Here is a 24,944-nt window from a genome sequence, read left to right as displayed (position 1 = left end):
CAAAGCGAAGTTCCCAGTGTACTGCGCCGAGGGTGACCAGATGGTGACCAGATGGTGACCAAAGTCCCGATTTTGGGGTCTTTTTCTTATATAGGCTCCTATTACCCCCTACCCCCGGCCCGATTTTTCACCCTTGCTGTCTGGTCACCCTGCCTGCGTCAACCTGTCCCTGCGATTTCCTGCCGGCTCCCTTTGTGAGCGGCCGCACAGCGAGGGGCAACGTGGGCTGCAGCTGGCACCGTTCCAACAGGGAAATGAACGGCTCCGATCCCCTGAGACCGAACCCCTGTTGGCGGGTTTGGGGGCGTCTCGGGAGCCCCGTGCAGAGGAGCGGGGCGGAGTCAGCCTTGCTGCTGTTGGAATGAAAGGCCCTGCAGCTGTGCAGAGAGAGCACAGCAGCAAGTAGGGTGGCAGAGGCCTGTCTCCAGCAGGGTGGCTGTAGCCGATCCTCTGCAGCGACCGTGTTTGCATCCTTTCACTCGCTCTCCCTGTCGTATTCCATGCACGCCCCGTGCCTGGAGGCAGGCGCTGACCTGGCCGCTGCAGAGGACGGAAGAGCCTGCTGTCTCGGACATGGTTTGCTGCCTTGGAGCTCCCCTCGCCAGCTCTGCATGCTGCTCCTTTGCTCTGCCCAGCCGAGGTCTGAGCCCTCCCCTCTGAACTGTTCTCCGCAGCTGCCATGGCGAGGCATGGAGCAAATGACCCCTCCATTTCTTTTGGTCATGACTCCCCAGCCCCAGTTGTCTCTGCACCATGTTTCCAGGGACTTGACCCTCCCAGGGAAAAATATTTCCAAGAGGCCCTGTGGTCTCGGGGGCGGGGGGGGTGGGTGGGGGGTGATGCTGCCTCCCTCGTGGCTAATCGTGCCATGCTTTTATCTGTAGGCTCCACGGATGGGCACTTTCATGGGCGTTTACCTGCCCTGCCTGCAAAACATCTTCGGGGTGATCCTCTTCCTGCGCCTCACCTGGGTGGTGGGAATTGCTGGCATCATGGAGTCATTCTGCATGGTCATCCTTTGCTGCTCCTGCGTGAGTGATGGCGTTACCCCGCCCTGCCGTGCAGCTGTCACCCCAGGGCTGTAAGCTCCGCTGTGCAGCACGGAGTGTCCCGTCCAGGTGGGGTTAGACGAGACGGGCAGAGCCCAGCACTGAATGGACAGGCCTAGCTCATTCTTCTCTCCCTTCCTGCCAAGGGTTGGAGTTCCTTGGGAGTGGCAGGGCCCGCTCGGACCTGCAGGGAGGAATAATTCACCTCCCCTGTTTGCATGAACATGGCTCAGCCTAGGAGTCAGGAAGAAGCCCCACTCCAGTGCTGGGGGGAGGGAGACTGCAGCGAAAGAGAGGACTGGAGACAGCCAGCCACCTGTTACTAGGGAACGAGATGGGAACACTGAATGCTGACACAGCTGATAAACCAAACCCATCACCTTGTTGGGAAACCAGCCTTTACAAGCCAGAAGCTAGTCCCAATTCTATCAATCCTGGAGACGGGCAGGAGTGTGCTGCCTGGGGGCCCCACTGAGGGGAGCAGCTACTTCTTGGGGACTTTATTTCCTGGGATCAGAATCTGATATTCCAGCACCCCCTTCTTGTGGGCCGTCTCCCGCCCTGTGCAATGCAATGAGAGAGCTCTTTTGTGTGCAGTTCCGGCAGTTTTACAGCTGGATGGAAATGGGGCCCCGCCTCCAAGATGGTGCCCGCCCCCCCGCATGCAGCAGGGTTGCCAGAGGCCAGGAAAGCCTCATGTTAAAACCCTTTTTCCTGGTGCGGGCCATGATGCAGGGCAGCCTGCCCTCCCATCAGCCCTCTGCTACAATAGCCACGGCAGCCATGCCGGAGCAAGAAGAGCCAGGTCACATGCTGAGGGCACGTCTGCACGTCAAACGCTGCTTTGGTGCAGCTGTGCCGCAGTAGTGTTTAAAGAGCCGATGGGAGAGAGCTGTCCCGGCGGCATAGTTAATCCACGTCCCTGAGAGGCTGTAGCTATGTCGGTGGACCCGGCGCTGTCCACACCGGGGGCTAGGTCAGTGTAACTGCGTCACTCAGGGCTGTGGATTTTTCACACCCCAAGCGACATCGTCACACCAACGTAGGTCTGAGATGCAGACCAGACCTTAGTGAGGAGAGCAGCCCTGGGCAGCCCTCCAATGCGCTGCAATCTGAGAGCCTCTCTTCCAGAGGGTCCCAGCTCCCTCCTGGAGGGATCACTTCTGAAGCTTTAGCTCACCCAGGAGCAAACTGGGCAGGAGCTGGCATGCTGGGACCCACAGCCCAGGGGTGGAGCGCCTGGGGAATAACCCCAGGGCTGAATTCAACTGCCAGCTCGGAAAACTCAACCACGGGTTTAATGTCAATCCCTTTGCTCATCCCCTGCCCCACGACAAAGTGACATACTGGTGTCATTCATACAGGCAAACACCTTCCCGATTCCTGGCCCCTCTCACTCGTGACACTCCTCCAGGTCAGTAATTACTGCTCCCCTCCCAGGTGTTGCATTATTCCTGGCCCCCGGCCTGGTGCCCCCGGCCCACTGGGGCACAGGAGACAGCATGGCTCCAGGGTGCCGCTAACACTATGAGAAAAGGAGTATTTGTGCACCTTAGAGACTAACCAATTTATTTGAGCATAAGCTTTCGTGAGCTACAGCTCACTTCATCGGATGCATTCAGTGGAAAATACAGAAGATGGTTTTTATACACACAAACCATGAAAAAATGGGTGTTTATCACTGCAAAAGGTTTTCTCTCCCCCGACCCCACTCTCCTGTTGGTAATAGCTTATCTAAAGTGATCACTCTCCTTACAATGTGTATGATAATCAAGGTGGGCCATTTCCAGCACAAATCCAGGTTTTCTCTGGCCCACCTTGATTATCATACACATTGTAAGGAGAGTGATCACTTTAGATAAGCTATTACCAGCAGGAGAGCAAAACCTTTTGTAGTGATAAACACCCATTTTTTCATGGTTTGTGTGTATAAAAACCATCTTCGGTATTTTCCACAGTATGCATCCGATGAAGTGAGCTGTAGCTCACGAAAGCTTATGCTCAAATAAATTGGTTAGTCTCTAAGGTGCCACAAGTCCTCCTGTTCTTTTTGCGAATACAGACTAACACGGCTGCCTACTCTGAAATCTAACACTATGGTTTTCCTCTCTGCAGACGATGCTGACGGCCATTTCCATGAGTGCCATCGCTACGAATGGCGTTGTGCCAGGTAGGGCGAGGGCTTCCCCTCTCCCCGCTGCACATCATTGCCCTGACTGCATCAGCCTCCTCCCCCAGCCTCCTCCCCCAGTCACAGAGACACTAGCTCCCAGCCACCCACTCCACAGCTATGACCCTGCACAGGCAGAGCTGCCATAGACCCTCAATCTCTGGTGGGAGAGACCAAAGGCCCGTGTGCGTCACCCACTGGCTTTTGGAAGGAACTTGCTGAATTCTGGGCTTGTCTAACCCCTGTGACAGAGAGTCCCCAGCCAGTGGCTGGCCCACCTATGGGGCTAGGTACCCACAGCCAGTGGCTGGCCCACCTATGGGGCTAGTTACCCCAAGCCAGTGGCTAGTCCACCTATGGTGTTAGCTACCCCTAGCCAGTGGCTAGTACACCTATGGGACTACCTATCCCCAGCCAGTGGCCAGTCCACCTATGGGGCTAGTTACCCCCAGCCAGTGGCTAGCGCTGTCATTTAGCTAAGTGGCAGTTTTAGCTCCCAAAAGACCAGATTCTGCTTCTGCAGAGAGCCAAGCAGTGGTACTGCTTGTCACGGACTCACAGATCGTGCCCACTCTTGGCCCCCTGCGGTCCGTGCAGGGTGCCCCTTTCAGTGAGATAGCCCTTTTCCCGGGGGTCCACTCTCTCTCGGGGTTAAGCCCCTCCACCTCCTCAAGCCACCCCTCTCTGAGCCTTAGCACACCTGTTTCCCGCTGTGGGTCCCCTCACGGAGTCCACTCACTCTGGATCCCCGGGGCCTCCACTCCCCGAAGGGGATGATGCCACCCTGTTCTCTAGACCGGAATGACTCTCAGTCAATGTCAAACAGGAGGGTTTATTGAGCATTGAACCCAGCACAGGAAACTCTCAGGGCCTTAGGCCTGGCCTCCCTCAGCACAGCACATCCAAGTCTCCCCTGCGTCCAGCTGGGCTCTGCCTGCTCCCTCCCTCCAGCCCAGAGTCCCCCTGCTTCCCCGCTGGGCAGCTGAGATCCCTGGCCCCAAGTCCCGCCTCTGTCCATTGTCTTCTCTCCAGGTAAACAGGGTCGTAAACAGGGTCCTCTAGCTGGGACCGGTTGGTTGGGTCCCCGGGGGTCCTCACAGCCTATTGTTTCCCCACTGGCCATAACTGGCTGTGACTCCTGAGTTGGGCCTCCGGGTCACCAGGCCATTGGCTGGGGTCCCACGTTCCCTGCCAGTCCTCTGGAACAACAAACTCCCTCTCCCATCACCTTGTTAAACCGGTAACCCCCAGGGAAACTGAGTCCCACTGCCTCTGCATGCAAACCATAGGAAAACCAAGGGGGGAAAAACCCATAGGAGACAAGGAAACCAGGAATCTCCCCCACTTCGTCACACTGCTGCACTGGGCTGTGATGTCTCTAACTACTAGCCAACATGCTGCTCCCAGAGCCTGGAAGCCAGAGACCCAGCATTCTAGTGCCAGCTCCCCCATAGCTGGGTAACCCGGTGACACAGTGTGAGTTGTGTCTCCCGCGATGGGCTGCTTTGCGTACAGGGTAACAGCATTCCCACCTAGAGCCGGGCTGTGCTGCAAATCCGAAGGGTGAGCCTGCAAATGTGCTGCCGAGGGTGGGCTGAGAGGGGTGTGGGTGGGATATGTGGCATGGAACGGGAGGGCCAGGGAATCGTTCTGGGAATGATTTTATGCTGCAGCACATTGTATTGAGGGGTGAATTTGGATGTTGCTTATTGTTTGTGGTGTTTTTAGTGCTGCACTTGGATTAATGGGAGCTGTCCTTTTAAGAAGAGGGTGGGAACATTAGAGGGTTTGTAAGCAGACGGAGGCAGTGGGGGTGCAAAGCAGGGAGACCCCGGCTGGGTGAGCCCCCAAAGGGCAGAACTGGATTTAATAACTGATCTTCCCAAACCCAAACTTTTCCCTGTGTCCCGTTAGTGCTCCAGGGAGTGGCTGGCTCAGGGAGTCACTGTCACGCTTCAGAGTCTTCCCCAGGCAGGGCACCAGAATGAATCCAGCCCAGCTCAGCAGGGGTTAACAGCTGGTCCCCTCATGCGGCTGTTTAGTGGCCCTGTGTGCGATGAGTATGCTGGGTCTCAGGACCAGCTCCCACACCACAAACTTACCTGCCCGCTCGGAACTAATGGGCAGAGACAGCAGGGAGGCACAGAACCAGCTGGACCATAGGCAGCCCCCCATGACAGCGAGCCTCAGGCAGGGCACAGCCAGTGTTGGGGAAGCCAGCCCTCCGCTGCCCCAGAGATAAACTCAGCGTGTCGCTCCAGGGCTGCATGTACCCCCAGTTCTCCTGAAGCTGGAGTTTATGGTTACACAAAATAGCTCATGAAATATCCTCTGGGGAGCTGCATGGCCCTGGGCAGCCACATTCACACTGGCTTGGCATAGATGTAAATGACCCACCATGGGCAGGGTGAGTGAGGAGACCCACAGGCCCAAGCCAGATGTGGGTCTCCTCACTGAGTGAGGAGAAAAGACTAATGAGCTGAATCTGCCACATGGTAACTGCCTGCAAAGACTGGTGGGGAGATTGTGGAGACCTCAGGGAGGGCGGCTGGAGGTAGGGGCATTGGGCTGTAGGGGGAGCAATGGGTGAGACCCCCGGGAGGGTGGCTGGGGGTCAGGCCATGGGGATGTAGGGGAGCAATGGGCTGAGACTCCAGGGAGGGCGGCTGGGGGTCAGGCCATGGGGATGTAGGGGAGCAATGGGCTGAGACTCCAGGGAGGGCGGCTGAGGGTCAGGCCATGGGGATGTAGGGGAGCAATGGGCTGAGACCCCCGGGAGGGTGGCTGGGGGTCAGGCCATGGGGATGTAGGGGAGCAATGGGCTGAGACCCCCGGGAGGGTGGCTGGGGGTCAGGCCATGGGGATGTAGGGGAGCAATGGGCCGAGACTGGCACAAGGTCTTCCCGGGGTGCTCTCTGCTCCCCAGCCACACGACGCGCTGAGCGGGGCAGGGCAAAGCAGCTTGTTCAGAACGTTGCTGTTCAGTGAATTAGCTCTGGATGATGCTGAGTTGGGGCTGGGGTTACCCTGTGTCCCAGGACGGCATTCGGTGCATGGCTGCGCCTGCCTGGGGCTGCTAGAGCTGCTGGGCCCTGTCCCCACCGGGCCGGGCTGGGTGGCCTGGCTCTGGCTGAGCGCTGACAGCTCTGTGTCCAGCGATGTCATTCCTGGATTTCTCACCCGCTGCAGCAGGCCCTTCAGCCACGGCTCCCCAGGGACCCAGAGCCTGCCTCAGCTGGCAGAGCACATGTCCGCAGCCCAGCCGCTGCCTCCTGGGGCTGCGGGATTGCAGGCGATCTGCGGCCTGTCAGCTCCGCACAGGTGGGACAGCCCAGCCTGGCAGCTGCCCCCACTCTGCCCAGAGACCACTCAGCATGAGCCAAGGCGTGAGGGTCTGGCAGGGTCTCCAGGGGACCCCTTCCCTCCCGCTGCCGGGAGGGAGACAGCCCTACCCCCCCGCCCGCAGCTCAGGCCCTGTGCTCGCCCTGCCCCCTCGCCGGCTCCTGCCTGGCAAGAGTGGCCTCTGCTGGACCCACAGTGGCTTCCCCTGGCATGAGGAAGGAGAGCTGGAGCTGGGACATGGCCCTGGTGCCCCCGAGCGGCCTGGCAGATGCACACCGGCAGGGTGCAAAGGGATCTGTTCCTGAGAAAGGAGGCGTGTGCCGGGCTCCTGCAGCGGGACCCAACCCCCTTTGCTCTTCTCTTTGCCAGCGGGTGGCTCCTACTACATGATCTCGCGCTCTCTGGGGCCCGAGTTCGGCGGGGCCGTGGGGCTGTGCTTCTACCTGGGCACCACCTTCGCGGGAGCCATGTACATCCTGGGCACCATCGAGATCCTTCTGGTGAGTGTGGCTGGGGCCCCTCTGAGCAGGCACTGGGGGAGGCTGTTCCCGCAGGCCCCATGGGGCCGTAACCCAGCAGACTTCTGGCCCGGCACTCCAGCCACGCGCTCTGGGCACACCTGCTCTCAGCAGTGGGGGCAGGATGGCGCTTCTGTCCCCCCCAGCACTTGGCCTGGATGGGGACCCCATTGGGCAGAGCCCCGGAGGAGCAGAGGAGAGGCTGGGGGGGACAGGCATGGTGGAAAGACTGGGGGACAGGGTTAATGGCTGGCCAGGGGACAGGCAGATGGGGTGAGAGCTCCCCAAATCCCCAGAGCCGATATGTGTGGGGATGTGGGCAGCATGGCTTGTCTCACAGACCCGTACACACTGGGGACGGGGCGGTGGGGGGGCAGAACCACAAAACACAACATAATTTTTTTAAATCTTGTGATTTTGGGTCTTGTGAGGTTTGTGGTGCTGAGCCTGGCACAACAGGGCCCCGATCCTGGCCGGTCCTGGGGCATGGCTGTAATAACCCTGTAACGGGGAGAAGTGGGGCAGTGGAGCCGGTGGGTGGGGGCTGCGCTGGGCCAGACGCTGATGCTGGCTGTGACTCTCTCCCAGGCCTATATCTTCCCCGCCATGGCCATTTTCAAGGGAGAGGATGCCAGCGAGGAGGCCGCGGCCATGCTCAACAACATGCGTGTCTATGGCACCTGTGTGCTCACCTGCATGGCCACTGTGGTGTTCGTCGGGGTCAAGTACGTCAACAAGTTTGCCTTGGTTTTCCTGGGCTGCGTCATCCTCTCCATCCTGGCCATCTACGCTGGGGTCATCAAATCCGCCATCGACCCCCCCAGCTTCCCGTGAGTAGCAGCGCAGCACCCTCCCGCCTCCCGCCGGCTGCCGCAGGGGGCTGGGGCTGGCGGGGCAGGAGGTGACTCTGGTACATTCTCTGCTTGTGTCCTCTCTCCCCAGGATCTGTTTGCTGGGTAACAGGACACTGTCACGCCACGGCTTCGACATCTGTGCCAAGCTGGTGCTGGAAGGGAACGAGACAGTGGGCTCCAAGCTGTGGGAGCTGTTCTGCACCTCCAAATTCCTCAACGCCACCTGTGACGAGTACTTCCTGAGGAACAACGTGACCGAGATCCAGGGCATCCCGGGCGCTGCCAGTGGGCTCATCAAAGGTATGAGCAGCCGCGCGGGGGAGGGAGAGTGGGCAGACCCAGGCTGGCACCAGTGCAGACCTGGGCTTAACGCTGGTTCAGGCCCCCCTCTGGCTCCCAAGTGACCTATTGCTTGGTCTCCCCAGAGCCTGGCTTAGCCTCTGGGAAGGAAAAGCCCAGAACTGGAGCAGCTGGGGGCTGTGGGTCAGGCCTGAGGGGCACCAGCAGAGCTGTGTATGGGTCGGGAGAGGTGCTGAAGATCATGAGAAGTTTGTGCATGTTAGAAACCAGCCCGGCCAGCAGCTGAAAGGTGAGGAAAGCTCATCTCCCACCTTCCAATTGCCTTGGAGCCGTGGGGCTAGGAGGGTGGCTCTGTGGGGCAGCAGGACCTGCCCCTCTAAGTAGGGCATGCTGACATGCAGGGCTGCTCACCGCTGTGTCTCTTCCTGCTCATTCTCAGTGGAGATGTTGTCACTGGTGGGGAAGAACCTTGTCTGGACTGTAGCTGTCATGGGAGGGTGCATCTCCCATAGCCATGGGATGAACCAAGATTCAGTGCCTCCGGGGCTCGCCCTGCGAGCCAGACACAGTGCACCGGCTTCCCGCAGACTTTCCAGGGCTGGAGCTGAATGAATTGGCTCATTGTTTCCTCTTTGCCCGGGGAAGGCCTGATATTGATCTGAGGTTTAGAGAGAAGTAATCACCCCCTTGGGGTTACTTATCTGCTGCTTTAATATGTAGATTAGCGAGCAGAAGCTGTTCTGTACCCAGGGCTCTGGAATGGGGCCAGAGACAGAGGAAGTTCTGGTGAAGTTTGTGGCAGGAGCTGTTTACAATCTGCTTTTCCTGGGTCATCCTTTGCTTGGGTGCTACACTAGAGGAGGCTGTGGCTGTGCGGCCTGGTTCCAGATGCTCGCTGCTTTCCCTGGCCCCTGGCTTTCAGGAGTTACATTGAGACTTTCCCCATTTGGGCATGGGAGTCTGAGGAAAATCCCTGCAGCCATGTTAGAATTGTAAAAGGCTGGAGGATTTTATTCCCGCTGTCAGCCTGCACAGCAGCTTCCCTTCTTCACCCGCCAGCATGGCTGGGGCAAAGCAGCTGGACAATAATAAAGATAGGAATCTTTGAACAATCACTTCTGAGCCTGCTCACCCTGGATCTGCTACTTGTAGAAAAGCCTCTGGCAAATCTGTCCCTTGCAGCAGCCCGGCAATCTCTGCGGTGCCCAGTGAGGTGCCAAGGGGCAGGGTGCGTTGAAAACAAGGTGCTTGGATTCAGGCATGGGAGGCCAGGCGTGACTACCCTGCTTAGTGCTCTCAGGCGATTGCTGCCACGGCAGATAAGGGGCATCCAATGGACGTCGTTTACTAGATGTTCAGGAAGCACTTGAGACGTGTCCGCAGCTCAGATTAATGGGACAGGGAGAGGCCCTGCCTAGTGGGTAGGACAGAAGGGTCACGGCTGGCAGCACGCCTAGATTCCTGCACGGTGGGGTGTTCTCGGTGGGTGAGCAGCAGATGGCAAAGGCTGGCCAGTCCAGGGGAGTCTGGGAGCCCACGGCCAGTGGCCCAGCCCTGCGACAAGCTGGAGATGGAGAGTCAGTGCCGGGATTGCTGGCTGCAGGAGGGAGGAGGTGTGGCAGGGCTGCCAGGACTGGGGACTCTGCGGTGCAGACAGCGAGTGGGTCCCGGTCCGGAGGCCAGGTTCAGGGAGCGGGGCTGGCTCGCTCCGAGAGGGCAGTCCTGGCTGGGCTGACACAGTGCAGGGTGTCGAAGGATGACAGCTCAGTGGGGCTGGCAGTCTCTTCCCAGCAGTGAAGGGTAGCAACCTGGAACAACCAGCAGAGACAGAGGGTGAGAGAGGGCAAGCGACCAGGAGGAGGGGCTGGAGAACCCCCAGTGGGGGCGAGGGCTGGATCAGCCTCTCCCGAAGCTCTGGATTTGGGATCCCTCCCTGGCCCTCTGTAGGGAATCCAGCAGGGAGACGCCCAGCCAGCCCCTGCAGCATCTTCCAAAGGGCCAGCGCGTGGGCTGTGCGGGGCCTTCTCCCCGGCCAAGGCGGCTCAGGGGGTGGATGGCCTGGTTCGGGGGCACCATGGTGCTGACCCACTAAATGTGCTCGGTCCTTCTGGAGTGAGGCTCGTGGTCTTGGGCTGGCATATCCGCGGGGCTGTGGGGCGTCTCTCTGGCCATGAGTTTTGTGTTCCAAGACAGCCCCAGCTTCTTGGCTTTGGGATCGGCTGCCATTGGCTGCTCTCCTGTGCGGGGATCGCCGATGCCTGCATCAGGGCACGGTCCCAGCCCCCCATCAGCTGTGTTTGCGGTGACAGGCTGGAGCTGCTGATCTCGGCTGGTGGCCGTGTCCTGGGTCCCTTGTCAGAGCAATGAGACCCCGGCAGCAGCTGGGGAGGGGGTGGCAAAGCCCCCTTGTGTCGGGCTCTGGGTACCCTGAATCCCCAGGGCTGTGCTGATCAGGCCTGCTAAGAGAGGAGTCCCGAGGGGGAGGTGTCCCCAGGGTGCCAACAGGGGGCGCTCTCCCAGGCAGAGGCGCTGGGTGCAGGGAGGATGGGTGAGTAACGTGTGGTGGAGGGGAGACTTTGATCTCTTCACACCTCCCAGGGGGTCTAGATTAACTGCCAGAGACGGGAGCTGGGTGCCAGTGGAGACCTCTGCTGTGGGCAAAAGAGCTGAGCTGTTCGGCTGCACAAGGGCCGGGGTGGAGAATAACACGGGGACCGTTCTAGCGCCTTTGCGTCAATCGATGGTGCGGATCCTGTGGGCAGCGCTGGGCCCCCGTCGCACGCAGCTGAGGGGTCAGGGACGGGTGAAGAGAACAAGCAAGGCTGGAAAAACGGAGCTGTGGGCAGAGCTGGCAGAGATTGGGATTGTTACCCTCGAGGGCAGGGGAGCAGAGGGGGCAGGACACCAGTCTATCCAGTCCTGGATGGGACAGAGCAGTGAGAAAGGGGGCGTCCCACAGCACAGGCCCCAGGGAGCGGCCAATGAAACTGACAGATGGGAAATTCAAAACTGATAAAGGAAATTCTTGTTCACGCATTGTATAATTAGCCTGTGGAACTCACTGCCACAGGATGTCACAGAGATCCCAAAGGGAGTGGATGTGTATATGGAGATCATGAATGTCCAGAGTGATCACAGTTAATGCTGACTGAGTGGTTCACAGGTTAACTGACCTTTGATTCTGAGGGTGTGTCCGCACGGCAGTGGGGCGCGAGTCTCCCTGCTGGGTAGATAGACTTGTGCTAGCAGGGCTGGCAGTAGTGTGCTAACAGTAGCCATGTGGCTGATGTGGCACCTGCGGCAGCTCCGGCTTAGCAGCTGGGCCCAAACCCACCTACTCCCCGGGTCCGAGCTCCAGTGAGCCTTCGCTGACCGTAACCTCTGCACCATTTATAGCGCACTAGCGTGAGCCCTGTTAACACAAGTCTCTGGCCCCGGGCTGGGACCTCGCCCCTGGCTGCAGTGTAGGCACCCCCTCAGGGGTCAGGCTGAGACCATCATGGGGGGCCGACTGCAGGGTTCTCAGACCTTCTCCTCCCCGACATGTCTGACAGCCGTCAGGGTTGAGCCTGTGTGACAATGCTTGCTTCCTGAGCGCAGGGATGGGGGGGCGGGGGCGCTGAGTAGGGTGGGGTTCCCCGGGCTGTGTGATGGGTGTGTGGGGATGCTTCATTGTGTCTGCAGCAGGAGCTGGCATGGCGGAGCACCTTGGAGCAGGGGCTTCTCCCGTGTGAACACCCAGCCCTTCCCGGCTCCCCTTGCAGAGAATCTCTGGAGCACGTACCTGACCAAGGGGGTGATTGTGGAGAAGCAGGGGGTGACCTCGGTGTCGCTCATGGACCCCGTTATCGACATGGACCAGCCCTACGTCTTCAGCGACATGACCTCATACTTCACCTTGCTGGTGGGCATCTACTTCCCGTCCGTCACAGGTAGGAGCTGCAGCCGCTGGGTGCCGGGGGCTTGTGCCCGAATGCATGTGGGTGTGCGCGCCTCTGTGTGTGTGCATGTGTCAGTGCTGGGCCGGCACACGTGTAGGTGTGTGGGTGTGCCATGTGCACCTCTGGGTCCCTGCGTCTGCTGTGCCGACGCATGTGTGGGGTATGTGGGTGTGCCATGCCAGACCTCTGTGTGCATGTGTCTGTCTGTGCCGATACGCATGGGGGTGTGCCGTGTGCACTTGTGTGTGCGTGCGTCTGGGGGTGGGGGTGTGCCGTGTGCACCTGTGTGTGTGTGCATCTGTCTGTGCCGGCACATATGTGAGGTGTGCATGTGCTCCCCTATATACGTGCGCATCAGCTGGCTGCACATGTGTGTGCGCGTGCAAGGGGCTGTCATGTCTGGCTGGCTGCACACCTCTCTGCTGTCTGCTGTCAGCAGCTGCACCCTGTGGCTGTCCCTCTGATTTCTGCTTCCAGCTCGGAGCGTGACTGCGTGGGGGGTGCAGGGGAGGATCAAAGAGCCCCTCCTCCACCACCCAGCCCCCAGCCCCACAGACAGGCTGGCAGCATGTCTCACCTCCGCGCTGACGTCACCAGCGCTCGGATATTTCTGGCTCCCCTCCAGTGGGCGGAAATAACTGAGCAAAGCAGCCCCTGAGCCGCCCCCCAGGAGCAGCCTGGTCTGGAGCAAAGACAGCGCCAGGCCAGCCCGCGGTCGGAGGCCGTGTCTGCGAGCAGCGTGGCCCTCACGTGCTCCTGCTGCTCCACGCTCCGTGAGCTGGACCCTAGAGCCGCGGAGTTTGGACCAGGAGGGCTGAACTGAACCCCAAGGCCAGGCCCAGACGTGTGACGCCAGGGGAATCCCGGGGCAGGAAAGCCCCACGCCCCCGGCACGCTGCTCACTGACCAGCCTTTCATGATTTTTACATGGACTTGTGTCCGATGAATAATTCAGGCCGTGCTTTTCCTGAGGCACCCTCTCCGCCTGGCTGAGCTGTAGGCCCCGGGGACTTGCCCGTGGTCAGCTCCACAAGGACTCCTAGCCCTGCCTGGCCCTCGCTTCCCTGCAGCAGTGAGAATCCAGACAGCCCCGGCTGGCAGCCACCAGGGACGAGCCCTGCCCTCCTCCTCATTGCCCATGGCATTGCTGCCTCACAGCCCCTCGCTCGCTCGCCTCTAATTGGCCTTTGCAGATTAAGCTAATCAAGGGTGGAGGAGAGAAACCACATCAGCACATCTGGAGCCTGATTCTGCGGGTGGAGAGTTGGGTGTGAAACCACCTGGAAAGGGGGTGGGGAGAGGGGAGATCAGCAACCCCTGTGCAGCCGGGCCTGCTCCCCTGCTCAGCCCCCCCACGCCACGTGCCATGTGCTCTGGGCCTTCCCTGCCAGCTGCTGCTCTCTGAGCTGGGCTGGAGCTCAGCGCCCTGGGGAACGGGGCTGCACTCGGTGGCCTTGCTCAGGGCTCTGCACTCCAGTGCTGGGCCGAGCCGCCCATGCGCCCCTCCATGGCACGGTGCCCCATAGCACGTTCCCTTGTCTTCCCTAGGTATAATGGCCGGCTCCAACCGATCAGGAGACCTGCGCGATGCTCAGAAATCCATCCCCACAGGGACCATCCTGGCCATCGCCACAACGTCTGCTGTCTGTATCCTTGGCAGAGGGTCCGGGGCAAGAACAGGGCGGTGGGGGCAGGGTCTTGTCTGCCTCTGAGCCAGCCCCTGTGCGCGTTGGAGCGGCCAGGGCGGGTGCTAGGCACTGGGCGCTTTGTGGCCCCTGTTTGGGTTGGAGTGGCCAGGGCGGGTGCCGGGCACTGGGCGCTTTGTGGCCCCTGTGTGGGTCAGAGTGGCCAGGGCGGGTGCTGGGCACTGGGCACTTTGTGGCCCCTGTGTGGGTTGGAGCAGCAGATGCTGGGCGTTTCGTGTCCTGCAGGCCCCATTGGAGGGGGGTTTGCACAGCAGGGGCCATGTCCCCAGCGCTTTCCCCACGCTCCTGTTCTCTGCCCTGGAGACTGGCCATGCTCCCCTGGGCCCCAGGGAACTCCACTGCCCTTGAAAACGCTCTGCCTTCATGGGGGGCTGGACTTGCCATCTGCGCCCCTCTTCTCAGCCCTGTGGCCCTGGGTCCCCTACTCCTTGTGGCTGCGCTTGGCGGTCCCAGGCACAGGGGGTGGCCGGGGTGGGGAGGGGGCTGCAGCTTGGTCTTTCCTTCACCACCCGCAGACATCAGCTCCGTGATTCTCTTCGGCGCCTGTATCGAGGGGGTCGTCCTCCGTGACAAGTGAGTGCCGCTCCCCAACAGTGGGGTGTTGAGGGGCAACAGGGCTGTGCAGGGGGAATGGCTGGGGGGAGGGGTGGTGGGTTTGGATGGAGGGGGTGGGTAGGTGGGGGGGTGGCTGAGTGGAGGGGGGTGGGTTTGGATGGAGGGGGTGGGGGGTGGAGGGGAACAGGTTGGGGGTGGTGGTTGGATGGAGGGGGCAGTTTGGGTTGAAGGGGTGGGTAGGGAGTGGTGGTGTGGGTGGGTGGAGGGGAGCAGATAGGTGGGGGGTGGCTGTGGGGGGTCGTTGGATCGAGGGTGGCTGGGGGGGAGAGGGTGGTGGGTTCGGATGGAGGGGAGCGGGGGGGCTGGCTGGGGAGTCATGGCTGGGGGAGGGTGGCAGTGGCTTTGGATGTAGGGGGCGATCGCACCCCCTTGGGCAGTGGCCCCAATGCCCCCAGAGTGACATTAGGGAGGCTAAACCTGGAACTAGGCATTGCGGGAGGCTCCCGTGTGTCCCTGCCCCCCCCAGCTGATTCTGCTGTGTCTCTGCTCTGGTTTCTCCCGCTAATCCTGCTGCTGTGGGGGGCTGTTCACCAGGAGCTGCCGTGCAGCCTGGAGTTGCGTATCTAGGGCAGCGCTGCGTGTTGTGCTCTGCTCTGCGGTGACGCTTCTGGGTCGCCAACATAGACATGATCCAAATGATGCGCAGCCTGGCTTGGCTTCCCTCTGTCAGAGAAAGCGGAGCCCCTCCCTGCCCTATGGGGAGGCCTGGGCCCCAAGGGGAATGGCCTTGGGCCATGCCCTCCCACCCCCTGCTGCAGCCTCAGTTTCCCCCCCAGGAGACGGGCCTGGGAGGCCAAGCTCCCTGAGATCTGCAGCGCTGTGAGGCTTCTGGGGCTGGGGGTCGTTACTAGATTGTTTGCTGCCCCCCCCACCACTGCACCTTTGCTCTCTCTCCTCCCTGGCACCCGCTCGCTCCGTGGCTCCCTGGGACCAGCCGGCCAAGGCTGCTGGGATTAAAGCTCAGAGCAGGACAATGAACCCGTCCAAACATGACTGGTCAATTGACCAGTCCAGTATTGGTCAAATAATGTCAAAAATGGTGAACTATGGAAAAGCTCTAATAACAGAGCAGTAACAGAAAGGGTTTCTGGTCCCCACTGGCTCAGCCTTAGGGCTTGTCTGCATGTGAAATGCTCCAGCCGCACAGCTGAGCCGCTGCAGCTCAGACGCTACCTACACCTAGGGCAGGGGTCTCCCACGGGGCAGGGAATCCACCACCCCGGGAGGCCGTGGCTAGGTCGAGGGAGGAAATCTCCCAGTGACCTGGCGCTGTCTGCACCGCGGTTAGGTCACTTTAAGCTGCTCAGGGGTGTGGGTTTTTCACACCCGGAGCGACAGAGCAGGGTCGATGGAATTTTCTAGTGTAGAGCAGCCCCGAGAAACTTTCACCTTCAACAAAACCCAAGTTACTTAACTGAGTTATTTTAACTCAGAAAAATGCGAAACGCAATGAACTGAAGATCTAAAACCAGAACCGGCGCCGTGCGGCCTTTCTGAGTGTCACGGAGTCCCTGGGCGATGCTCTGGAACTGCTCCCCATGAAGCCAGTCAGGACTCTGGGGAAGTCTCCTCTCGGGGAGCAGCCTGTCTGCAGGACACACAGCTCACCCAGCTTCCACCTTCCTGGGTCTGACCTCGGAGCCTTCAGCATCCTCTGCCCCTCCGTGCGCTTCCCACAGCGAGTCCGCTCAAGCGGGGCTCCTGGGGAAGCCAGAGGGTCCTGCTCCCCAACTTCGCAGACAGACGTGACTCTCAGCCAGCCAGTAAAACAGGGGTTTATTAGACGACAGGAACATGGTCTAACACAGAGCTTGTAGGTGCAGAGAACCGGACCCCTCAGCTGGGTCCATTTTGGGGGGGCAGGGAGCCAGACAACCACGTCCGCACTTCACTCCACGTCTCCAGCCAGCCCCAAACTGAAACTCCCTCCATCCCCTCCTCCTCTGGGCTTTGTCCCTTTCCCGGGCCAGGAGGTCACCGGATTCCTTTGTTCTCCAACCCTTTAGCTCTCACCTCGCAGGGGGGAAGGGCCCAGGCCATCAGTGGCCAGGAAACAGGGTGTTGGCCATTCTCTGTGTCCAGACCCCTGCACACACCTGCCCTCTAGGGCTCTGCAACGATCATGCACCCTTACCCCACCCCCTAGAGACTTAAGAACTGCCTAGGGGAAACTGAGGCACCCCCACACTATTCAGAGGAAACATTAAGAACAGTCCCGCTTCGTCACACTGAGTAGCTGAGCTTAGCCTTGAAATGCGAATGTGTCAATAGTGAATGTGACTGGGGACTGACCTGTTACAAAAGAAAAATGAAATTAACCAGAAACAAACCAAACGCATAAGGACTAGTCATCATGCAGGTGTGCTAGGCAGGCAGTTGCCGGGCAGCTCTTTGCACTGCTCAATGGCTGTGCAAACTCCCGCTGGGTTGGGGAGCAGGGTTAATGGCTGAGACTCCCTTCGGAGGCCGTTGCTGTATGCTGGGCTCGTCCCTGTAACCTGGGCTGGGGGCAGGCATGGGTGTAGTTTGAGTTCTCTATTTTGGGGGGCTGCATGTGGGGGGGGCGAGTTCCACGCCTGTCTGAGGCTTGCAGTTTTGGGGGGGGGGGCAATCCCCCCCAACTATGCCCATGCGGGCAGGCACCATATCTTTTAACTTGCTTTGTAAACCCCCCTGGAGGGGGAGGGCCTTATCCACAGACAAAGAGGAACATTCCCAGTGCAGTGTTTTTCCAGGAAGGCCCAGGCAATGCAGCTGCTCAGCTCTCAGCGAGCTCCCCCTTCTCCTGACGGGCGGCGGGAGCCAGGAGCAGGGTGGGTGCTCAGGACACTGAAGGGGCTCGCTAGGGATGGCACCGTGATGCAAGCTGAGAGGAAGGGCATGGCTGCAGCAGGGCATTCTTTCTGGAGTACTTTATGATATTTGATCATGGTAATAACAGGCGGTCAGTTAACGTTACTTGACTGGTCAGGTTTCTGACTCGCCAAGCCAATTACAGCTGGTTGCTCTGGACTGTCCCTACTACTTTCTGGGGGGTGGCCCTAGGGCTGGAGGTCAGAGCACGGCAGCCAGCCCTGCCCCAGAAACGCTTGGTGCCTTGCAGGTTTGGCGAGGCTGTCAATGGGAACCTGGTGGTTGGCACCCTCGCCTGGCCATCTCCATGGGTGATTGTCATTGGATCCTTCTTCTCCACGTGTGGGGCGGGTCTGCAGAGCCTCACAGGAGCCCCCCGCCTCCTCCAGGCCATCTCCCGGGATGGCATCGTCCCCTTCCTGAGGGTAAGTGACCTGCTGCACTGTGGCTAATGCCGGCTCTGTTCCGTGTGCACTCCCTAAGGAGCCCGGGATAGGGGCTGGCACATGCCCTCCTCACCTGGAGCTGACCCGCTGCAGGGTGCCAGCAGTGACCACCTCCACTGCTATGCCCATTGCCAGAGGGCATCCTGCCCTGTCTCCAGGTCTCTCCTGATGGCCCTTTGTCCTCCAAGCAGAGGCTCCCTCTGCCTGGATGGAGACAGGGTGTCGGATGCCCAGACCGGTGCTATGCCCCCAGCCGTGGAACAGTCTCTAGAACAGGCCCCGTCAGTGTGCCAGGCCCCCCAGCTCCCTGGGGTCTCCCTCTTCCTGCACAGGGCAGGCCGTGCAGCTCCTTAGACAGGATCTGCAGGGCTCCAGCCCTCCTGCTTGGCACCGTCAGTTCCGCTCAGCCAGTCCCACTGAGCCAGCCCCTGGCAGAGACTCGTGCGCCCCGCCGGGGTGACCGCACCTTGCCCAGCCTTTCAGTGACACTCGCACGGCGCTGGCTCAACAGGAGGGTTTGTTTGTCCCCTGGACACGGCCCAGGAGGCCGCAGGGTGGCCCAGAGCGAGAGAGCTGGAAGCACAGACTGTTCTGGTGAGCCCCAAGCCCAGCCACGCTGCAGGGACCTCCGTGTTCAGGCTCTGGATCTGTTGGAGCGGCTGGGTCCCTTCCCAGGCGAGAGCCCCGACTCCTTCCGGCAGCCGACGCTGAGCCCCTCCTCGCCTCATCCCCGGCCCGTGTTCTCAAGCTGGGGTCTGCCCAGCTTCCCTGCTGAGAGGTGGGAACCCATCTCCCTCTGGGCCGAGGGCCCTAGGTGGCTGTGTCCTGGTGACTGCGTTTGCCATTGTCTTCTCAGATTCTCCATTGATATGGGATCAGCCTCAGCCAGTCCTTTTTAATGACTCATTCAGGCTCAGACAGCTAGACATCATTCATACCTGTGTCTTTTAGCCTGCCCTGAGAGCAACAGTCCTTCCCCCCCGCCGGTAATAACAGAGGGGAAACTGAGGCACTCACAGGGTTCATAAAAATATGACAGAAAATTCCCACTTTGTCATATTGGGGCCTTGTTGGAAGGTTGGGTGTGGAAATGTAGGCTGGAGCCCAGGAAATCAGCTGCACAGGGTACCGGCAGGTTCTTGGCTCCTGCAGGAGCAAAGTCACCTTCACCTTGTCTGAATCCCTCTTGAGGGGCTGAGCTCAGATGTGTCTCCGCGCCGGGTCTCTGCAGGGAGGTCGGGCTGCTGACATGGTTTGTGACAAAGGAAGTGCTGCTCCGAGGCCGGATCCCTGAGCGAGTCCTGCTGGCTGAGGCCCCGGCTGGCTCTCTGGCAATCCAGTGTGCCCAGCCGAGCAGCCACCGCCATGGTCTGGCAGCGTCTGCGCAGCACATCTGTGTCCCAGCTTGCACCGTGGCCCATTTGCATGAGACTTTAGTGCAGCAGGCCCGTCCTGTGTGTGAGAGCTGCCTGGCAGCTGGGGATTGGGCCCACTTGCAGGGCAGCTCCTGCCTCCCAGCTGCCGTGATCTGGGTGAGCTTGGAGGTCTGTCCGGGGACGAGGTGCTGGGATTCGGCTCTGGCTTGGATCTTGCTGGAATTGGCTTTGACCTCACAGCCTGGGAGGGAGATCGGTGATGGGGCAACCCACCCCTGTTCGCCATCCACATGGCCTGGCCACTCCCGCACTGGGCTGATGTGGGGAGCACTGGTGGCTCATTGGGTGGGTCCCCGGCCACTTGGGCAAGGAGTTAAGTTCCTGGGCTGGAACAGCCAGAAGGGAGGAGCAGGCTACCAGCTGCTCCAGGCTTGGGGAGAGCTGTCCTCAGGCTGCTGGGTGAGTGAGGGGCAGGAATGAGGAGTGGGGGCTAGGGCGGGATGTGCTGGGGGTGGGAGGGAGCCGGGGGCAGGAGAGGGGAGCAGGTGCTGGGGTTGGTGATCACTCTGCCCGCACCCCGGCACAGCCTCTGCCCACTGGCACCTTTCCCTGGCCAGGCAGAACCAGAGCTACGGATCTCTGCGGCTGACGAGACGGCGCCTGGCTCCCGCTCTGCTCCCTGGGCCTGCTCCTGGCCTGGGCTCTGGGAGCTGCCCGGGGTTTGGCCGGGAGTCCTGGGGCGGGAGGCCCAGCAGAGCTCTGGCAGGTTTTGCAGAGGAGCGTGCTGGGGGAGGTCGGCCTGTGCCCAGTGCGCTGCCATTGTGCCAGTTAATATTTCATCTGCTCGCTGAAGATGTGTTCCCAGAACCTCATCTCTCCAAATCCAAACCGACAGCTCCCCCCAGGGAAGAACAGGCTAATTTTAAACTCGCTCCCTCGCCCTGCCAGCCACATTCTGAGCATTCGCTGGAGGAACCCAGCCTTCTCCTGCTAATGCATGCAGACATGTGTCCTCTAGCTCCCTGCACACACTGCTCTGCCTCCCCGGGACCCTCCTCTCAGACACGGCCCCCACTGTGGGACAACATGGGGCTGCACGGGGGAGGATGCCCAGGGGGGCAGGGACAACCTGGTGCATCCTTGTGGGCCTTGCTGCTGTGGCTGGACAGGGAGTTGCCCTGGGAGCGTCCCAGCCGTTGTCAGTGCGCTCAGGTTGCTTCCACCCCTGCACCCCATTAGCAGGGCCCTTCGGGCTGCTGCAGGCCACCAGCTTCGCTGGGGAGCGGAGAGCAGCATCGGCCATAGGGCCTGGTCTGTCCCCAGCAGGAGCCCAGCAGAGCTGCCAATCGACGGGCATCGGAACCGTGTGGTGCTGGGAAGTGTGCAGTGCCAGCCCCCACTGCCCCATGGCACCCTGACCCCCAGGCTCTGCTCCATCCCCCCCATGGCACCCCAACCCCCCAGGCTCTGCCTCAGCCCCCATCCTCCTGTGGCACCCCAACCCCCCAGGCTCTGCCTCAGCCCCCATCTCCCCATGGCACCCCAACCCCCAGGCTCTGCCCCAGCCCCCCCATGGCACCCCAACCCCCCAGGCTCTGCCTCAGCCCCCATCCCCCCCATGGCACCCCAATCCCCAGGCTCTGCCCAGCCCCCCCATGGCACCCCAACCCCCCAGGCTCTGCCTCAGCCCCCATCCCCCCCATGGCACCTCAACCCCCAGGCTCTGCCCAGCCCCCCCATGGCACCCCAACCCCCCCAGGCTCTGCCTCAGCCCCCATCCCCCCCATGGCACCCCAACCCCCCAGGCTCTGCCCAGCCCCCCCATGGCACCCCAACCCCCAGGCTCTGCCCAGCCCCCCCATGGCACCCCAACCCCCCAGGCTCTGCCTCAGCCCCCATCTCCCCATGGCACCCCAACCCCCCAGGCTCTGCCCAGCCCCCCCATGGCACCCCAACCCCCAGGTGCTGCCCAGCCCCCCCATGGCACCCCAACCCCCCAGGCTCTGCCTCAGCCCCCATCCTCCTGTGGCACCCCAACCCCCCAGGCTCTGCCTCAGCCCCCATCCCCCCCATGGCACCCCAACCCCCAGGCTCTGCCCAGCCCCCCCATGGCACCCCAACCCCCCAGGCTCTGCATCAGCCCCCATCTCCCCATGGCACCCCAACCCCCCAGGCTCTGCCCAGCCCCCCCATGGCACCCCAACCCCCAGGTGCTGCCCAGCCCCCCCATGGCACCCCAACCCCCAGGCTCTGCCCAGCCCCCCCATGGCACCCCAAGCCCCCAGGCTCTGCCTCAGCCCCCATCTCCCCATGGCACCCCAACCCCCCAGGCTCTGCCTCAGCCCCCATCTCCCCATGGCACCCCAACCCCCAGGCTCTGCCCAGCCCCCCCATGGCACCCCAACCCCCAGGTGCTGCCCAGCCCCCCCATGGCACCCCAACCCCCAGGCTCTGCCCAGCCCCCCCATGGCACCCCAACCCCCCAGGGTCTGCCTCAGCCCCCATCTCCCCATGGCACCCCAACCCCCCAGGCTCTGCCTCAGCCCCCATCTCCCCATGGCACCCCAACCCCCAGGCTCTGCCCAGCCCCCCCATGGCACCCCAACCCCCAGGTGCTGCCCAGCCCCCCCATGGCACCCCAACCCCCAGGCTCTGTCTCATCCCCCCCATGGCACCCCAACCCCCAGGCTCTGCCCAGCCCCCCCATGGCACCCCAACCCCCCAGGCTCTGCCTCAGCCCCCATCTCCCCATGGCACCCCAACCCCCAGGCTCTGCCTCAGCCCCCATCTCCCCATGGCACCCCAACCCCCAGGCTCTGCCTCAGCCCCCATCCTCCTGTGGCACCCCAACCCCCCAGGCTCTGCCTCAGCCCCCATCCTCCTGTGGCACCCCAACCCCCCAGGCTCTGCCTCAGCCCCCATCTCCCCATGGCACCCCAACCCCCAGGCTCTGCCCCAGCCCCCCCATGGCACCCCAACCCCCCAGGCTCTGCCTCAGCCCCCATCCCCCCCATGGCACCTCAACCCCCAGGCTCTGCCCAGCCCCCCCATGGCACCCCAACCCCCCCAGGCTCTGCCTCAGCCCCCATCCCCCCCATGGCACCCCAACCCCCCAGGCTCTGCCCAGCCCCCCCATGGCACCCCAACCCCCAGGCTCTGCCCAGCCCCCCCATGGCACCCCAACCCCCCAGGCTCTGCCTCAGCCCCCATCCCCCCCATGGCACCCCAACCCCCCAGGCTCTGCCCAGCCCCCCCATGGCACCCCAACCCCCAGGTGCTGCCTGAGCCGTGCAGCCAGTGGTGTAGCTAGGAGTGGGAATGTCGGGGTGGGGGGCCCAATGTATGGGGGATGGGCAGTGACCGAAGCGCTGCCCAGCGCTCTGTTCAGTACGGTCGGGTGTTCGAATGCTGGGGTGGGGGGAGTATAGCGGGCAGGGCAGGGAGCAGAGAAGGGCTCTGAGTGCTGGGGTGGCCCGTTGACGGGGCGAGCCCCCAGCCTTACAGGCAGGCACAGGTGGAGCTGGGGCAGAGTGTGTGTGGTGGATGGTTGGCGCCTGTGCCGGGCCTGGCTGTGGCCAGAGTTGCCCAGGGCCGGGAGAAGTTTGCATGGCTGGGCCGAGGCAGCAGCGGGGCCGGCCAGACTATGCCATCCCCTGCAGGCCGTGGCCTTCTGCAGCCGGGCCCAGAGCCACCCGCACTTCAGCCTGGCGGGCCTGCTCCACAGCCATAGGTCAGGCCTTGCCATGGCTGCCCCCCAAGGCCCCTGCATAGCAACTGCCCAGGTCCCCACACGCAGCCGAGGCACCCACAGACCACTGGGCCACCCCAGTCCATGTCCGGTCTCCATCTCCTCCCGTGGCCCCTTGCTCGTCTGTCCCTGACCTGCACTGTCAGCGCCCACCTGTGCCCGTGCCTGCGGGGCCTCGCGCTAACTCGCGGGCCCCTGGCGCCCGGAAAGAGCCACGTCCCTGTGAACACATGCGTCCTGCAGGGCCCCTCTGTGCCAGCTGCGAGGGGTGCCTGCCCCATGCCAGGGCCTCCCAGTGGGCCTGAGATGGGCAAGGGGCAGTGTCACCCCTGCCCCCCCAGGCACCCTAACGCTCCTCTCTCTCGCTCTCCGCCCAGGTCTTCGGCCACGGCAAAGCCAATGGGGAGCCCACCTGGGCTCTGCTCCTCACCGCCTGCATCTGCGAGATCGGGATCCTCATCGCCTCCCTGGACGAGGTCGCCCCCATCCTCTCCATGTAGGCAGCACGCTCTGGCTGCGCCCCCCACCCCCACCCCGAGACTGGCCCAGCCACGACACTCCCCCCACTGCAGCTCAGGGCCCAGAGCGCGGCTCCCTGCCCAGCTGATCTGCGTCCTGCGTCCAGCCGTCGGGATTGGCTGTGTGACGCCCACGCCTGCATGGCACCGCCGGGGCTTGCCCGGGCCCCGGCTGAAGGAGAACTCCCTCTGGGGGTGCCAGGGAGGTGTGCCCGCTCCCTGCGCTGGCGAGAGCGCCCCCATCTGGCAGGAGAGGACAGTCCCACGTGGGATGCGGCCCCTGTCTCTTGGCCAGTGTCAGGGCCACATGGCACCGTTCTGCCAGCTGCCGTTTCCTCCAGAGAGCCTGGCAGCAGCTGGGATCCCGGGGGCCCTCTGGGACAGCCAGTGCGCGGGCATGGTACCTCCCTGCACCCATCCCTGGGGCTCCTGGGGCCAGGCCGCCGCTGGCCCTGGGGTGAGTGGCTCAGGCGCTGTCTCCATTCTCTCCCGCAGGTTCTTCCTGATGTGCTACATGTTTGTCAACTTGGCGTGCGCGGTGCAGACGCTGCTGAGGACACCCAACTGGCGGCCCCGGTTCCGCTATTACCACTGGTGGGTTTGGCCTGCGGGAGGATCCTGTCCCGGGGCCCTGCCCTTCCTGATGGCGCTGCTGCCACCCTGGCATGCGCCAGCCTTGGGCCAGGGATGGGCTCTGCTGCTTCATGCAGGGGAGCGGGAGCCGTGAATTCAGGATGCTGCTCCCACTGGCCCACTGGGCAAGGTGGAACAGGCCTGGCCCGCTCGGAGCCTCAGTTTCCCCATGTATGCGCCGATGGAGGCCAAGAGGGGCAACACTACCTGAGGCCGGTCTCACCTGGGCCAGCTCTGGCTTCTCCGGGGCCTACGCTTTGCCCAGGCAGCCAGGCTCCCAGACGGAGCAGCATCCCTTCCCCTAAGGTCCCTCCTGGCAGGCTGGGGCTGGCGTCGGGGGACTGCCAGGGCCATGGAGCACCGCAGAGGCAGGTTGGGGCGGAGGTTGGGGAGGTGCCGGGGCAGGGCTCTGCATGCTGGAAGGCTGGTGCTGTGGGACTGGGCTGAGAGCTCCCTTCACTCCCCAGGACACTCTCCTTCCTGGGCATGAGCCTCTGCCTGGCCCTGATGTTCATCTGCTCCTGGTACTACGCACTCGTGGCCATGCTCATCGCTGGCCTCATCTACAAGTACATCGAATACAGGGGGTGAGTGCGGCGACTCGGGGCATGGGGGGCGGGGAGCTGCTCCTGGGCTCAGGCATCCGCTGCCACAGGGCTGAACGGAGCCCGTGGCAGCCTCCTAAGCTCCGTCGCGCTGGGAAACAGCAGATGCCCGGGCTGGAGAAGAGCCGAGTTCTCAGGCCGCCGGGCTGGGAGCCCTGAGCCCTGGGTGCTAGTCCCAGCTCTGCTCTCGGGCGCTCAGGGAGGTCCCCAAACCCCTCGGTGGCTCACCCTGCCCGTAGGCCCGCGGCAGGAGCTCTGACGCTGGCCCCA

The 24,944-nt window shown here is 62.2% G+C and overlaps 1 protein-coding gene across 3 annotated transcripts in view; it reads left to right on the top strand.

Annotated features, from left to right (window-relative positions):
* Positions 1-24,944, top strand: part of SLC12A5 (solute carrier family 12 member 5) — an 84,585-nt gene that overhangs the window by 39,850 nt on the left and 19,791 nt on the right. For all 3 annotated transcript variants that reach the window (XR_012641732.1, XM_074969882.1, XM_074969884.1), the window contains exons 4-15: positions 885-1,031; positions 3,165-3,219; positions 6,931-7,061; positions 7,668-7,909; positions 8,022-8,233; positions 11,998-12,165; positions 13,723-13,821; positions 14,396-14,453; positions 17,599-17,773; positions 23,296-23,414; positions 23,932-24,030; positions 24,537-24,656. Coding sequence is in view for 2 of the 3 variants with exons in the window: in XM_074969882.1 (XP_074825983.1) it covers positions 885-1,031; positions 3,165-3,219; positions 6,931-7,061; positions 7,668-7,909; positions 8,022-8,233; positions 11,998-12,165; positions 13,723-13,821; positions 14,396-14,453; positions 17,599-17,773; positions 23,296-23,414; positions 23,932-24,030; positions 24,537-24,656 (1,625 nt within the window). In the remaining variant the exon portion in view is untranslated. The remainder of the gene's footprint in view (positions 1-884; positions 1,032-3,164; positions 3,220-6,930; positions 7,062-7,667; positions 7,910-8,021; positions 8,234-11,997; positions 12,166-13,722; positions 13,822-14,395; positions 14,454-17,598; positions 17,774-23,295; positions 23,415-23,931; positions 24,031-24,536; positions 24,657-24,944) is intronic.

This window comes from Natator depressus, chromosome 13 (assembly GCF_965152275.1).
Source record: "Natator depressus isolate rNatDep1 chromosome 13, rNatDep2.hap1, whole genome shotgun sequence".
NCBI lineage: Eukaryota > Metazoa > Chordata > Testudines > Cheloniidae > Natator > Natator depressus.
Note: the sequence above shows the minus strand (reverse complement) of the source record. Positions and strands in the feature narration are given on the sequence as shown.